General features: G+C 45.9%; 1 protein-coding gene across 1 annotated transcript in view; it reads left to right on the top strand.

Moving 5' to 3' along the window:
- The first annotated feature begins 1,838 nt into the window (after positions 1 to 1,838).
- Positions 1,839 to 16,407, top strand: part of rsph9 (radial spoke head component 9) — a 65,581-nt gene continuing 51,012 nt past the window's right edge. The window contains exon 1 of the mRNA XM_078212221.1: positions 1,839 to 2,156. Within this exon, the coding sequence (XP_078068347.1) occupies positions 1,930 to 2,156 (227 nt within the window). The 5' untranslated portion in view covers positions 1,839 to 1,929. The remainder of the gene's footprint in view (positions 2,157 to 16,407) is intronic.

Genomic DNA, 16,407 nt, shown 5'->3' with positions numbered 1-16,407 from the left:
TCCAAGCCAATCCTGGAGAGTTGGCAATCCTATTATCCATACAGGATATGAATATATAGTGGATAGAGTCACAGAGGTTTACAGCAGGGAAACAGGCCCTTTGGCCCAACTTGTTCATGCCGCCCCTTTTTTTTATCGACTAAGCTAGTCCCAATTGTCCGCGTTTGGCCCATATTTCTCTATAGCCATCTTACCAAGTACTATCATATAACTATCCAAGTACTTTTTAAAGGACAAAATTGTACCCGCCTCTATTACTACTTCTGGCAGCTTGAATGAAGTCCAGTCCATCACGCAAACCAGCCTCCCATCCATTAACACTGTCTACACTTTCCGCTGCATCGGCAAAGAAGCCAGCACAATTAAGGACCCCACTCGCCCCGGACATTCCCTCTTCCACCTTCCTCCATCGGGAAAAAGATAGAAAAATATGAGGACATGCACCAACCAACTCAAGAACAGCCTCTTCCCTGTTGCCATCAGACTTTTGAATGGACCTACCTTATATGAAGTTGACCTTTTTCTACAACCTAGCTATGACTGTAACACTGCATTCTGCACCCTCTCCTTTCTTTCTCTATGAACGGTATGCTTTGTCTGTATCGCGCATGAGAAACAATACTTTTCACGGTATCCTAATAAATGTGTGTCTGCGTGGGTTTCCTCCGGGTGCTCCGGTTTCCTCCCGCAGTCCGAAAGCCTGGATAGGTGCATTGGCCATGCTAATTTTCCCCTCAGTGTACCCGAATAGGTGCTGGAGAGTGGCGACCTTTGGATTTTCACATTAACTTTACTGCAGTGTTAATGCAAGCCTACTTGTGACACTAATAAATAAACTTTAAGTTTTTAAAATTTATGTGACAATAATAAATCAAATCAAAATTTTCTCCAGGGTTGCACAGAATTGGAGATTGATAAGACCATAAGACATAGGAGCAGAATTAGGCCACTTGGCCCATCGAGTCTGCTCCGTCATTCAATCATGGTTGATATTTTTCTCATCCCCATTCTCCTGCATTTTCCCCATTAACCCCTGATCCCCTTATTAACATAAGACCATGATAGAATCAGAGAGGCTTACATGGAAACAGGCACTTTGGCCCAACTTGTCCATGCCGCCCTTTTTTAAAAACCCCTAAGCTAGTCCCAATTGCCCGCATTTGGCCCATATCCCTTGATACCCATCTTACCCATGTAACTGTCTAAACGCTTTTTAAAAGACAAAATTGTGCCCGCCTCTACTACTACCTCTGGCAGCTTGTTCCAGACACACCACCCTCTGTGTGAAACAACTGCCCGTCTGGACCCTTTTGTATCTCTCCCCTCTCACCTTAAACCTATCCCCTCTAGTTTTAGACTCCCCTACCTTTGGGAAAAGATATTGACTATCGAGCTGATCTGTGCCCCTCATTATTATATAGCCCTCTATAAGTTCACCCCTCAACCTCCTACGCTCCAGAGAAAAAAGGTCCCAGTCTATCCAGCCTCTCCTTATAACCCAAACCATCAAGTCCCCGGTAGCATCCTAGTAAATCTTTCCTGCACTCTTTCTAGTTTAATAATATCCTTTCTATAATAGGTGACCAGAGCTGTACACAGTACAGAATACAGTGCAGTACACAATAGATCTTCAATTGCTGGAGACTCCAGGCCAATCCTGGGGAGTTGGCAATCCCATTATCCACACAGGGTATGAACAGAGTGTGGATGTGAGAACATTGGGAATGTTTGAGCTCAGAGAGAGAGGCAGATGTTGTTGTTGTTGGGGGAGTTAGGGGGAGGGGCTGGCTGCCCTCTGAACTCAGGCTCGCGCGTCGCCTGGCAACAGTAACCAGGGCAGCGACGCGGAGGGCCCGACCCGGTAGAGCACGCGAGGCTTCCCCCCTCCCTTAGCAACCAGCGGCCCGGGCCCCGGGCGAAGCGGGCAGCATGCAGGCCGACTACCTGCACCAGTACCTGGAGCATGTGGCCAGCAACGGGCTGCTGCTCAGCCCCGAGCAGCAGGCCGCGCTGCACATCTCCCTGGAGATCGCCAAGAAGAACTACAAGTTCAGCCAGCTCTACTTCTGGGGCAAGGTCATCGGCCTGAACGCCGACTACTTCATCGTGCAGGGGGTGGAGAAGGACGAGCTGAGCGACAGGAAGAGTCTGTACAGGTAAAGGGGCTGGGGAGCAGCAAGAGCCTGTACAGGTAAAGGGGCTGGGCAGCAGCAAGAGCCTGTACAGGTAAAGGGGCTGGGCAGCAGCAAGAGTCTGTACAGGTAAAGGGGCTGGGGAGCAGCAAGTGTCTGTACAGGTAAAGGGGCTGGGGAGCAGCAAGAGCCTGTACAGGTAAAGGGGCTGGGCAGCAGCAAGAGCCTGTACAGGTAAAGGGGCTGGGCAGCAGCAAGAGTCTGTACAGGTAAAGGGGCTGGGGAGCAGCAAGTGTCTGTACAGGTAAAGGGGCTGGGGAGCAGCAAGAGCCTGTACAGGTAAAGGGGCTGGGCAGCAGCAAGAGCCTGTACAGGTAAAGGGGCTGGGCAGCAGCAAGAGTCTGTACAGGTAAAGGGGCTGGGGAGCAGCAAGTGTCTGTACAGGTAAAGGGGCTGGGGAGCAGCAAGAGCCTGTACAGGTAAAGGGGCTGGGCAGCAGCAAGTGTCTGTACAGGTAAAGGGGCTGGGGAGCAGCAAGAGCCTGTACAGGTAAAGGGGCTGGGCAGCAGCAAGTGTCTGTACAGGTAAAGGGGCTGGGGAGCAGCAAGTGTCTGTACAGGTAAAGGGGCTGGGGAGCAGCAAGAGCCTGTACAGGTAAAGGGAATAGGGAGCAGCAAGAGTCTGTACAGGTAAAGGGGCTGGGCAGCAGCAAGAGCCTGTACAGGTAAAGGGGATAGGGAGCAGCAAGTGTCTGTACAGGTAAAGGGGATAGGGAGCAGCAAGAGCCTGTACAGGTAAAGGGAATAGGGAGCAGCAAGAGTCTGTACAGGTAAAGGGGCTGGGCAGCAGCAAGAGCCTGTACAGGTAAAGGGGATAGGGAGCAGCAAGAGTCCAGGTAAAGGGGATAGGGAGCAGCAAGAGTCTGTACAGGTAAAGGGGATAGGGAGCAGCAAGAGTCTGTACAGGTAAAGGGGATAGGGAGCAGCAAGAGTCTGTACAGGTAAAGGGGATAGGGAGCAGCAAGTGTCTGTACTGGGAAAGGGGCTGGGGAGCAGCAAGAGTCTGTACAGGTAAAGGGGATAGGGAGCAGCAAGTGTCTGTACTGGGAAAGGGGCTGGGCAGCAGTGCAAACTGCAATAAGAGAAGGGCTATGCATCGCATCTCCTAATCCTAAACATTAGACATTAGGCACTAGACCCTAAACATTATCATTAAACACTAAACATTAACTTCGAAACATAGAAGATAGGAGCAGGAGGAGGCCATTTGGCCCTTCGAGCCTGTTCCGCAATTCATTACGATCATGGCTGATCATCCAACTCAATAGCCTAATCCTGCTTTCTCCCCATAACCTTTGATCCCATTTGCCCCAAGTGCTATATCTAGCTTACTCTTGAACACATTCAATGCTTTGGCATCAACTATTTCCTGTGGTAATGAATTCCACAGGCTCACCACTCTTTGGCTGAAGAAATGTCTCCTCACCTCCGTCCTAAATGGTTTATCCTGAATCCTCAGACTGTGACCCTGGTTCTGGACTCCCCGACCTTCGGGAATATCCCTGCATCTACCCTCTCTAGTCCTGTTAGAATTTTATAAGTCTCTATGACATCCCCTCTCATTCGTCTGAACTCCAGCGAAAACAATCCTAACCTTGTCAATCTCTCCTCATACATCAGTCCCGCCATCCCCGGAATCAGCCTGGTTTAACACTAAACCCTAAACATAAAATGCGAACTGTAAATTTTTTTAAAATTCATTCATGGGTCATGGGTGTCGCTTTCTTGCCAGCATTTGTTGCCCAAGGGCAGTTGAGAGTCAACCACATTGCTGTGGATCTGGAGCCGCATGTAGGCCAGACCGCGTAAGGACGGCAGATTCCCTTCCCTCAAGGGATATTAATGAACCAGATGGGTTTTTCCAACAGTCGGCAATAGTTTTATGGTCATCAGTAGATTCTTAATTCCAGATTTTGTTTTATTGATTTCAAATTCCACCTTCTGCCGTGGTGGGATTTGAATCCATGTCCCCAGAACATAAGAACATAAGAAATAGGAGCAGGAGTAGGCCATCTGGCCCTTCGAGCCTGCCCCGCCATTCAACAAGATCATGGCTGATCTGAAGCGAATCAGTTCCACTTACCTGCCTGCTCCCCATATCCCCTAATTCCCTTATCGATCAGAAAACTATCTACCCGTGATTTAAACATATTCAACGAGGAAGCCTCCACCACTTCAATGGGCAGAGAATTCCAGAGATTCACCACCCTCTGAGAGAAGAAGTTCCCCCTCAACTCTGTTCTGAACCGGCCCCCCCTTATTTTGAGGCTGCGCCCTCTAGTTCTGCTTTCCCTTCTAAGTGGAAAGAATCTCTCCACCTCTACCCTATCCAGCCCCTTCATTATCTTATATGTCTCTATAAGATCACCCCTCATCCTTCTAAACTCCAACGAGCACAGACCCAATCTGTTTAATCTCTCCTCATAAGCTACACCCCTCATCTCCGGTATCAACCTGGTGAACCTTCTCTGCACTCCCTCCAAGGCCAATATATCCTTTCGCAAATAAGGGGACCAAAACTGCACACAGTACTCCAGTTGCGGCCTCACCAGTGCCTTGTACAGTTGCAGCAAGACCTCCCTGCTTTTATATTCTATCCCCCTCGCGATAAAGGCCAACATTCCATTCGCCTTCTTGATCACCTGCTGCACCTGCAGACTGAGTTTTTGTGATTCGTGCACAAGGACCCCCAGGTCCCTCTGCACAGTTGCACAATGTAATTTTTCTCCATTTAAATAATATTCCAATTTACTATTATTTCTTCCAAAGTGGATAACCTCACATTTGCTAACGTTATATTCCATCTGCCAGATCCTCGCCCACTCGCTCAGCCTATCCAAATCTCTCTGCAGACTTTCCGCGTCCTCCACGCAATTCGCTTTCCCACTCACCTTCGTGTCATCAGCAAACTTGAATACCCTAGATTCAGTCCCCTCCTCCAGATCATCTATGTAAATGGTAAACAATTGAGGCCCAAGCACCGATCCCTGTGGCACGCTACTGGTCACCAACTGCCAACCAGAAAAGCACCCATTTATCCCAACTCTCTGCTTCCTGTTAGATAGCCAATCCCCAATCCACGCCAACACCTTACCCCTAACTCCGTGTACCCCAATCTTCTGCAGCAACCTTTTGTGAGGCACCTTATCGAACGCCTTCTGGAAATCTAAAAACACCACATCCACCGGTTCCCCTCTGTCAACCGCACTAGTGACATCTTCATAAAAGTCCAGTAGATTCGTCAAACACGACTTTCCCTTCATGAATCCATTCTGCGTCTGCTTGATCGAACCATTCTTATTCAGGTGCTCTGTTATTTCCTCTTTAATAATGGACTCTAGCATCTTCCCAACTACGGACGTTAAGCTCACCGGCCTGTAGTTACCCGCCTTTTGTCTACTTCCTTTTTTAAACAGCGGCGTAACAGTAGCTGTTTTCCAGTCAGCCGGCACTACCCCAGAGTCCAGCGAATTTTGATAAATTACTACTAACGCATCTGCTATTACCTCAGCCATTTCTTTCAGTACCCTGGGATGCATTCCATCCGGGCCTGGGGACTTGTCTACCTTCAGTCCTATTAGTCTACCAAGCACCACCTCCTTAGTAACAGTAATTGTATTAAGGACCTCCCCTCCCACCAACTCTCGATCTCTAATATTCGGCAAACTATTTGTGTCTTCCACCGTGAAGACCGACACAAAGAACTTATTTAAAGTCTCAGCCATTTCCTCGTTTTCCACTACTAAATCCCCCCTCTCATCTTCCAAGGGTCCAACATTCACTCTAGCCACTCTATTCCTTTTTATATACTTGTAAAAACTTTTACTATCATTTTTTATATTTTGAGCTAGTTTAGTTTCATAATCTATCTTTCCTTTCTTAATCGCTTTCTTAGTCGTTCTTTGTTTTTCTTTAAAGCTTTCCCAATCCACTAATTCTCCACTATTTTTGGCCACTCTGTACACATCTGTTTTTATTTTAATACTCTCCTTTATTTCCTTCGTTATCCACGTCCGGTTATCCTTTTTCTTACAGTCCTTCTTTATCACCGGAATATATTTTTGCTGAGTACTTAAAAAAATCTCCTTAAAAATCCTCCACTGTTCCTCAGCTGTCCTACCTACCATCTGCTCGCCCAGTCTACATTAGCCAATTCCACCCTCATCCTATCGTACTCCCCTCTGTTTAAGCAGAGGACACTGGTTTGGGACCCTACTTTCTCACCCTCCATCTGTATCAGAAATTCCACCATATTATGATCACTCATCCCAAGAGGATCCTTCACAAGAAGATCCTTAATCCGTTAACTGAGTTTCTGGATTAATAGTCCAGCAATAATACCACTGGGCCATCACCTCCCCTAATTAATTCTAAGTCCCAAATATTAAAACCTATCTCCAAGCATTAGCTGCAAACCATAAATGTCACAACCTAACCCTATGCATTAACTCTAATCCGTAACCTCAAAAGTAACTCTGAAACCTCCATGACCTAACCCTATACGTGCTCCCAAACCCCTGAATTAAACACCGTACAGTCTCAAAAGTTACCTGTTTTAATAATAGGATCTTAGAAAACATGGAGATGCATCAAATGTGAGGCAGGAAGTCCTTTTACAGGTACGTGAAGAACTGATTATAGAAGAACACCATGAATAGTAATATATGATCTTGATGTATAAATACATATTTAGAAGATATATCAATACTATATCAATATTTTAAATAGAGTAAGCAGTCTAATATAAATAATGTTACAAAGATTACAATGAAATTATCTTGTTACAATACCATAAAACTGAGAAGTAATGTGATAAAATCACTGTTGTATTGGTCTTTTCTTTGGAGGTTCATAGAATCATAAAATGAAACAGCACAGAGAAACACAATTTGTCCATTTTGCCTGTGCCAACTGTTTGGTAACTCTCCAACATATCCCTCTCTCCTGCTCATTCCCCAAGGACCTACAAATTATTTCCCTTCAAGTACTTATCCAATTATCTTCTGAATGTTACTTGGAAACTTCAAAGTGGTCTTGGATCATGTGCAATGCAATGGCAAATTGAATAGTTATTGACAAGGTCTTTTATTTGTTCATGGGATGTGAACGTTGCTTTCGAGCCAAGCATTTATAACCCATCCTAATTGCACTTGAGAAGATGATGATGTTTTCCTGAACCACTGCAGTCGACATGATGAAGGTACACCCACCGTTCCAGGATTATGATCCAGTGACAGTGAAGGAACGGCAATGCAGTTCCAAATCAGGATGGTGTGTGGCTTGGAGGGGAACTTGCAGGTGGTGGTGTTCCCATGCATCAGTTGCCCTTGTCCTTCGAGGTGTTAAGAGGTTTGGAAGGTGCTGTCAAACGAATAAGTTGCTGCAGTGCATCTTACAGATGCTACACCCTGCCATCAATGCGTCAGTGGTAGGGGGAGTGAATGTTAAAGGTGGTGGATAGGGTGCCAATCATGTGGTCTGAATTGGTCTAAATGGAGTTTAACACTGATAAATGTGAGGTGATTCATTTTGGTAGGACTAATTTAAATGTGGATTACAGGGTCAAAGGTAGGGTTCTGAAGACTGTGGAGGAACAGAGAGATCTTGGGGTCTATATCCACAGATCTCTAAAGGTTGCCACTCAAGTGGATAGAGCTGTGAAGAAGGCCTATAGTGTGTTAGCTTTTATTAACAGGGGGTTGGAGTTTAAGAGCCGTGGGGTTATGCTGCAACTGTACAGGACCTTGGGGAGACCACATTTGGAATATTGTGTGCAGTTCTGGTCACCTCACTATAAGAAGGATGTGGAAGCGCTGGAAAGAGTGCAGAGGAGATTTACCAGGATGCTGCCTGGTTTGGAGGGTAGGTCTTATGAGGAAAGGTTGCGGGAGCTAGGGCTGTTCTCTCTGGAGCGGAGGAGGCTGAGGGGAGACTTAATAGAGGTTTATAAAATGATGAAGGGGATAGATAGAGTGAACGCTCAAAGACTATTTCCTCGGGTGGATGGAGCTATTACAAGGGGGCATAACTACAGAGTTCGTGGTGGGAGATATAGGAAGGATATCAGAGGTAGGTTCTTTACGCAGAGAGTGGTTGGGGTGTGGAATGGACTGCCTGCAGTGATAGTGGAGTCAGACACTTTAGGAACATTTAAGCGGTTATTGGATAGGCACATGGAGCACACCAGGATGATAGGGAGTGGGATAGCTTGATCTTGGTTTCAGATAAAGCTCGGCACAACATCGTGGGCCGAAGGGCCTGTTCTGTGCTGTACTGTTCTATGTTCTATGTTCTATGAATTGTCCTGAGAAGTAGAAGGTGGGAAAGTGAAAGAAAGATCAGTAGCCAGGGAAGAGAAGACAGAATACGCCAGGAATTCATCCTCAGACCGGAAAGGAAGGTGGTGAGGCTGGAAGTGATCTTCAAAGGCCTAAGTGTTTCCCTTGTAACAAGATCACTAACAATCTGTCCTGGTCCCCCCATGCTGATACTACAGTTAAGAAAGCCCACCAACGCCTCTACTTTCTCAGGATTCTAAAGAACTTTGGCATCTCCGCCATGACTCTCACCAACTTTTACAGATGCACCATTGAAAGCATTCTTTCTGGTTGTATCACAGCTTGGTATGGCTCCTGCTCTGACCAAGACCGCAATCAACTACAAAGGGTAGTGAACAAAGCCCAGTCCATCACTCAAACCAGCCTCCCTTCCATTGATACTGTCTATACTTCCCGCTGCCTCAGAAAAGCATAATCAAGGACCCCACGCACCCCAGACATACTCTCTTCCACCTTCTGTCGGAAAATAGATACAAAAGTTTGAGATCACATACCAACCAACTCAAGAACAGCTTTTCCCCTGCTGCCATCAGACTTTTGAATGGACCTATCTTATATTAAGTTGATCTTTCTCTACACCCTAGCTATGACTGTAACTCTACATTCTGCACCCTCTCCTTTCCTTCTCTATGAGCAGCATTCTTTGTATAGTGTGTAAGAAACAATACTTTTCACTGTACACTAATACATGTGACAATAAATCAAATCAAATCAAGGGTATGGCTGCATAAGGTCAGAAACAGCATCAGTATCTGAGAAGTCACGAATGGTACTGAAAACTGCAATAATCAGAGAACATCCCCACTTCTGACCTGATGATGAAGCAGCTGAAGGTGCTTGGGCTTGGAACGTTACTTTGATATCCCAATGCTTTTAAAGCAATGTCAAAATAATGCAGCTGAAGAAGGTCCTGTGAAAATGTCATTTTTAATCGTAGTCTCCAACACAATTACTTATGTTTATTTGATTGCATTTCCCAGATTAGAATGAGTTAGAACCATTATATCTGATGATTATTTTCATTGCACCAGGCAACTTAACACACTGGAATAAAGCTTAGCCTGTCTAACCCCGTGATATCACCCACAGAATATAGCTGACATGGCTGACTGATTCTGGCAATTTACCATGAGCTGTAATAACTTTGGGTTCAAAGCACATTTTTCAGAAACTATAAAGAGCAAGAAATTTCTAATCAGCAGTATTGTGTTGCTTGGGGCAAAGTTTTGAAATGGGTAATGGGAGAGAGGAGGCAAGTGGTGGATATTTATGCATGGATATGCAGTGGTCCAGTTCTTTGAAACACCAGGAACAGATGGTGCCACAGAATAGTGAGTTATGGTTTCTTGCCATCGGAAATTTATAAGGAAAAGTTAAGACAATTGGGCTTGTTTTTCGAGAAACAACCAGGAGACTTTGAGACTATATTATTGATTTGTACAGATTGTGAAGGGAATTAATTGGTCAACATGGTCCAGGGTAAATTGTTCACATATAGCAAAGGCCTAATCTTCCATTAATCTTCAGCTCTGGGTTTATTCTTACAATGTGGAGATGCCGGCGTTGGACTGGGGTAAACACAGTAAGAAGTTTAACAACACCAGGTTAAAGTCCAACAGGTTTATTTGGTAGCAAAAGCCACACAAGCTTTCGAGGCTCTAAGCCCCTTCTTCAGGTGAGTGGGAATTCTGTTCACAAACAGAATTTATAAAGACACAGACTCAATTTACATGAATAATGGTTGGAATGCGAATACTTACAACTAATCCAGTCTTTAAGAAACAAAACAATGGGAGTGGAGACAGCATCAAGACAGGCTAAAAAGATGTGTATTGTCTCCAGACAAGACAGCCAGTGAAACTCTGCAGGTCCACGCAACTGTGGGAGTTACAAATATTGTGACATGAACCCAATATCCCGGTTGAGGCCGTCCTTGTGTGTGCGGAACTTGGCTATCAGTTTCTGCTCAGCGACTCTGCGCTGTCGTGTGTCGCGAAGGCCGCCTTGGAGAACGCTTACCCGAATATCAGAGGCCGAATGCCCGTGACCGCTGAAGTGCTCCCCAACAGGAAGAGAACAGTCTTGCCTGGTGATTGTCGAGCGGTGTTCATTCATCCGTTGTCGCAGCGTCTGCATAGTTTCCCCAATGTACCATGCCTCGCTTCCACCCTAAACACGTTAAAGAAGCCATTCCCTACGGACAAGCCCTCCGTATACACAGGATCTGCTCGGATGAGGAGGATCGCAACAGACACCTCCAGACGCTGAAAGATGCCCTCATAAGAACAGGATATGGCGCTAGACTCATTGATCAACAGTTCCAACGCGCCACAGCGAAAAACCGCACCGACCTCCTCAGAAGACAAACACGGGACACAGTGGACAGAGTACCCTTCGTCGTCCAGTACTTCCCCGGAGCGGAGAAGCTACGGCATCTCCTCCGGAGCCTTCAACATGTCATTGATGAAGACGAACATCTCGCCAAGGCCATCCCCACACCCCCACTTCTTGCCTTCAAACAACCGCACAACCTCAAACAGACCATTGTCCGCAGCAAACTACCCAGCCTTCAGGAGAACAGTGACCAAGACACCACACAACCCTGCCACAGCAACCTCTGCAAGACGTGCCGGATCATCGACACAGATGCCATCATCTCACGTGAGAACACCATCCACCAGGTACACGGTACATACTCTTGCAACTCGGCCAACGTTGTCTACCTGATACGCTGCAAGAAAGGATGTCCCGAGGCATGGTACATTGGGGAAACTATGCAGACGCTGCGACAACGGATGAATGAACACCGCTCGACAATCACCAGGCAAGACTGTTCTCTTCCTGTTGGGGAGCACTTCAGCGGTCACGGGCATTCGGCCTCTGATATTCGGGTAAGCGTTCTCCAAGGCGGCCTTCGCGACACACGACAGCGCAGAGTCGCTGAGCAGAAACTGATAGCCAAGTTCCGCACACACAAGGACGGCCTCAACCGGGATATTGGGTTCATGTCACAATATTTGTAACTCCCACAGTTGCGTGGACCTGCAGAGTTTCACTGGCTGTCTTGTCTGGAGACAATACACATCTTTTTAGCCTGTCTTGATGCTGTCTCCACTCCCATTGTTTTGTTTCTTAAAGACTGGATTAGTTGTAAGTATTCGCATTCCAACCATTATTCATGTAAATTGAGTCTGTGTCTTTATAAATTCTGTTTGTGAACAGAATTCCCACTCACCTGAAGAAGGGGCTTAGAGCCTCGAAAGCTTGTGTGGCTTTTGCTACCAAATATGAGGAAGGATATATTGGCATTGGAGGGAGTGCAGAGAAGGTTCACCAGGTTGATACCGGAGATGAGGGGTTTGGATTATGAGGAGAGGCTGAGGAGATTGGGTTTGTACTCGTTGGAGTTTAGAAGGATGAGGGGGGATCTTATGGAGACTTATAAGATAATGCGGGGGCTGGATAGGGTGGAGGCGGAGAGATTCTTTCCACTTAGTAAGGAAGTTAAAACTAGAGGACACAGCCTCAAAATAAAGGGGGGTCGGTTTAAGACAGAGTTGAGGAGGAACTTCTTCTCCCAGAGGGTGGTGAATCTCTGGAATTCTCTGCCCACTGAGGTGGTGGAGGCTACCTCGCTGAATATGTTTAAAGCGCGGATGGATGGATTCCTGATCGGTAAGGGAATTAAGGGTTATGGGGATCAGGCGGGTAAGTGGTACTGATCCACGTCAGATCAGCCATGATCTTATTGAATGGCGGGGCAGGCTCGAGGGGCTAGATGGCCTACTCCTGCTCCTATTTCTTATGTTCTTATGTTCTTAAATAAACCTTTTGGACTTTAACCTGGTGTTGTTAAACTTCTTACTTTATTCTTACACCCAATCAGTGAATTTTCCTGGGGTGGCACAAAGCCTTGCCAACCAGATGCTACAATTTCTCCATTCCCCATTGCGGAAACTGGACTACCTCCCTCCCATCTGCCCCAAAATGTAGGGAGGCAATGAAGACTAGTGAAAACATCCAACTCCCTAAGGAGTGAAGCTTCATAATAATAGTCCAGTTCCACAACCCGTGACCCCCTTCCCAAATTACTCACAGTCCCTCTCCATTGCTTCATTACTCAATCCTCAACTATCTATCCTCTTCTATATTCTCAATTTTGTTCCTCTGCCAAGTCCAAAACTACTCTCGAGCCTGTATCACATTTTAACTATTGCCTTGAACACTTCACAAAGCTTTCCAAAACCAACACTCTGGGTGGGATTTTCCGGCCGCACTTACCCCAAGACCGGAAAATACTGCCTAAGGTCAATGGACCTTTGCATGGTCCGTATCCTGCCCTCCACGTGTATCGATTCTCGTGGCAGGCAGGACGGGAAAATTTTGCCCTCTGTTTCATTTACAGAAGCAACACCATATCTGTTCTACTTCTTTTATAAAGCACAATTTTCTTCAACTTCCTCCCAGATGGAAAAGCCAGTTTAGACCAGCCCAAGTCTGAATTGGTCTGCACTGGCACAAACTCATTTAAGAACATAAGAACATAAGAAATAGGAGCAGGAGTAGACCATCTGACCCTTCGAGCCTGCTCTGCCATTCAATAAGACCATGGCTGATCTTTTCATGGACTCAGCTCCACTCCCTAAGCCCACTCACCATAACCCTTAATTCCTTTACTGTTCAAAAATCTATCTATCTTTGCCTTAAAAACACTCAGCTGCTTCACTGGGCAGGGAATTCCACAGATTCGCAACCCAAAGGGTGAAGAGGTTCCTCTTCAACTCAGTCCTAAGTCTGCTCCCCCTTAATTTGAGGCCATGCCCCCTAGTTCTAGTTTCACCTGCCAGTGGAAACAACTTCCCTGCTTCTATTTTAACTATTCCCTTCATAATTTTATATGTTTCTATAAGATCTCCCCTAATTCTTCTGAATTCCAATGAGTATAGCCCCAGCCTACTCAGTCTGTCTTCATAAACCGACCCTCTCAACTCCGGAATCAACCTAGTGAATCTCCTCTGCACCCCCTCCAGGGCCAGTATATCTTTTCTCAAGTAAGGAGACCTAAAGTGCACATAGTACTCCAGCTGTGGCCTCACCAGCACCTTGTCCAGCTTCAATATAATCTCCCTGTTTTTAAACTTTGTCCCTCTAGCAATGAAGGACAAAATTCCATTTACTTTTTTATTTACCTGCTGCATCTGCAAACCAGCTTTTTGTGATTCATGCACAAGGACACCCAGGTCCCTCTGCACAGCAGAATGCTGCAATTGTTTACCATTTAAATAATAGTCTATTTTGCTATTCTTCCTACCAAAATGGATGACTTCACATTTACCAACATTGTACTCCATCTGCCAGATGCTTGCCCATTCATAGAATCTTACAGTGCAGAAGGAGGCCGTTCAACCCATCGAGTCTGCACATGCCACAATCCCACCAGGGCCCTATCCCCATAACCCCATGCATTTAACCTAGCTAGTCCCCTGATACTAAGGGGCAATTTACCATGGCCAATCCACCACATCTTTGGACCGTGAGAGGAAACCAGAGCACCCGGAGTAAACCCATGCAGACACGGGGAGAATGTGTCAACTCCACACAGACAGTGACCCAAGCCGGGAATCGAACCCGGGTCTGGTGCTTTGAGGCAGTAGTGCTAACCACTGTGCCACAGTGTCGCCCCACTTAAACTTTCTCTATCCTTTTGCAGACGTTCAGTGTCCTCTGCACACTTTGCTCTACCACTCATCTTAGTGTCATCTGCGAATTTTGACACACTACACTTGGTCCCCAATTCCAAATCATCTATGTAAATTGTAAACAATTGTGGTCCCAACACTGATCCCTGAGGCACACCACGAGTCACTGATCGCCAACCAGAAAAACACCCATTTACCCCCACTCTTTGCTTTCTGTGAGTTAACCAATCCTCTAACCATGCTAATACATTACCCATAACACCATGCACCTTTATCTTATGCAGTAGCCTTTGGTGCGGCACCTTGTCAGTTTCCTTTTGGAAATTCAGATACACCACATCCACCGGTTCCCTGTTGTTCACCACGCTGGTAATGTCCTCAAAGAATTCCAGTAAATTAGTTAAACATGACCCAATGGGGCAATTTACATCCAGATGTCTTGCTGTTTCTTCCTTGATGATAGATTCAAGCATTTTCCCCACTACAGAAGTTAAGCTAACCAGCCTATAGTTACCCGCCTCTTGTCTACCTCCTTTCTGATCAAGTCTCAGCTGGATTTTACTGGTAGCGGCCGATGACTCTACTGGACGTATTGGAAATCCGGTCGGGGTTGCCAGTACCTGTGTAGTCACCAAGGGGCACCAGTACTTTCCAGCTGACTTGAACTGGATCCAGATGTCACCCACTGTCAATTTTACTAAACCAAACACGAGTGAATGCCCGCCCCTCATCCCTCTCTGATTATGTCATGATCTCAATCACTGACTTAGTTATTCATTTTGATTCCATTAATCTTCATCTCTGGGTTTATTCTTGTACACACCCAGTGAATTTCCCTGGGGTGGCACAAAGCCTTGCCAACCAGAAGCTGCAATTTCCCCATTGCAGAAACTGGACACTATCTCCCTCTCACCTGCCCCACTATGCAGCAACTGGCCACTGTTTCTCCTTCTCTGAACCGTGGCTCCGGCTGTCGCGCCCCAACCTCTCCCCTTGCTATGTTTCTCTTCTGCAGTCTTTCCCCTCCCCAGTCTGTACCCTCTCTGCTCCCATACCCTCCAACCTTTACCTCGCCTTATGATTGGTGTGTTGTCTTAATGAAGATCCGCCTGATTGTCCCATCTTTTTTGATTTTCATTGCAGTTGGAAAATTGCAAAATTACATCAGCCACGATTTCAATGAATATTTGCCAGTCTGGAAAGTAGCTTTTGTACATTTATGTCTTATTTATCTTTATACATTTATGTGTAGACTTATTATTTATGTGAAGTGATGAATTACTGTTTTATTGACAAAGGCAATAAACGAATTGCTTCATGACGTCAATCACGTACTTTGCTTTTATTCCATGAGAATTGCTTGGGAATGCATTTACCAGGCACTCTGTAGATTTAGGGTTGTATAACTTGGCCGTCCTAATTAACACAGATCTCTCCCATGATTATAAAAGGGAAATGCTGGTCCTCAGCACAGAGTAACTAGGTCTCAGTTCTAAAATATTCAGATAAGCTGAGGTCTACTTCAGAGCCACGTAATTTGAAAACTGTGCAACGTAGTAGATATCGCTGAACTCCCATTTTAACACAGGGACCACTGTTGCTTCAGCCAGCACTGTTTGGATATCAGACAAAATGCCTGTGCAGATATTCAGATGTGCAGTGCATCATGTTTCCCGATTCTGGAATGGGACAATGTCTTGCATCAATAGTTCTTTGATAATCATTAGGCAATGATTCTGAAATGCCAAGATGATCTGAGCAGGCCAATTTGTTGGTTTATAGTTTCAGCCTGTGCTGCGATGTACAAAACAACACCCCATCCTTGTGCATTCAATGGTATCCATAATTCACTTCATCCCTAATGTAGCCCCTTCTAGCTAAAGATATTACTTCCTGAAGATTGTGATCATTATTGAAAAGGTGTACTCCTCTGAGGGTTTATGGACACTGTCCTCTCCCTCCTTTGGACTTCTAATTGAACAACAGAATCTTCTAATTAATGATAAGCTTGCAAACTAACCCATCACGTGTGGCAGATTTTACATTAGGAGGAACGTATGCGCCACTTGGGAGATAATTCCCCTATACCCTATCTCTCAGTGCACTGGGAGATTGGGGCGCCTGCGCAATGGTGTCCCTAGAGTTCAGCAGCCAGCGTCCTGGGGTGAATAGAACAAAG

Source organism: Mustelus asterias, chromosome 5 (genome assembly GCF_964213995.1).
Source record: "Mustelus asterias chromosome 5, sMusAst1.hap1.1, whole genome shotgun sequence".
NCBI classification, from domain to species: Eukaryota; Metazoa; Chordata; class Chondrichthyes; order Carcharhiniformes; family Triakidae; genus Mustelus; species Mustelus asterias.
Note: the sequence above shows the minus strand (reverse complement) of the source record. Positions and strands in the feature narration are given on the sequence as shown.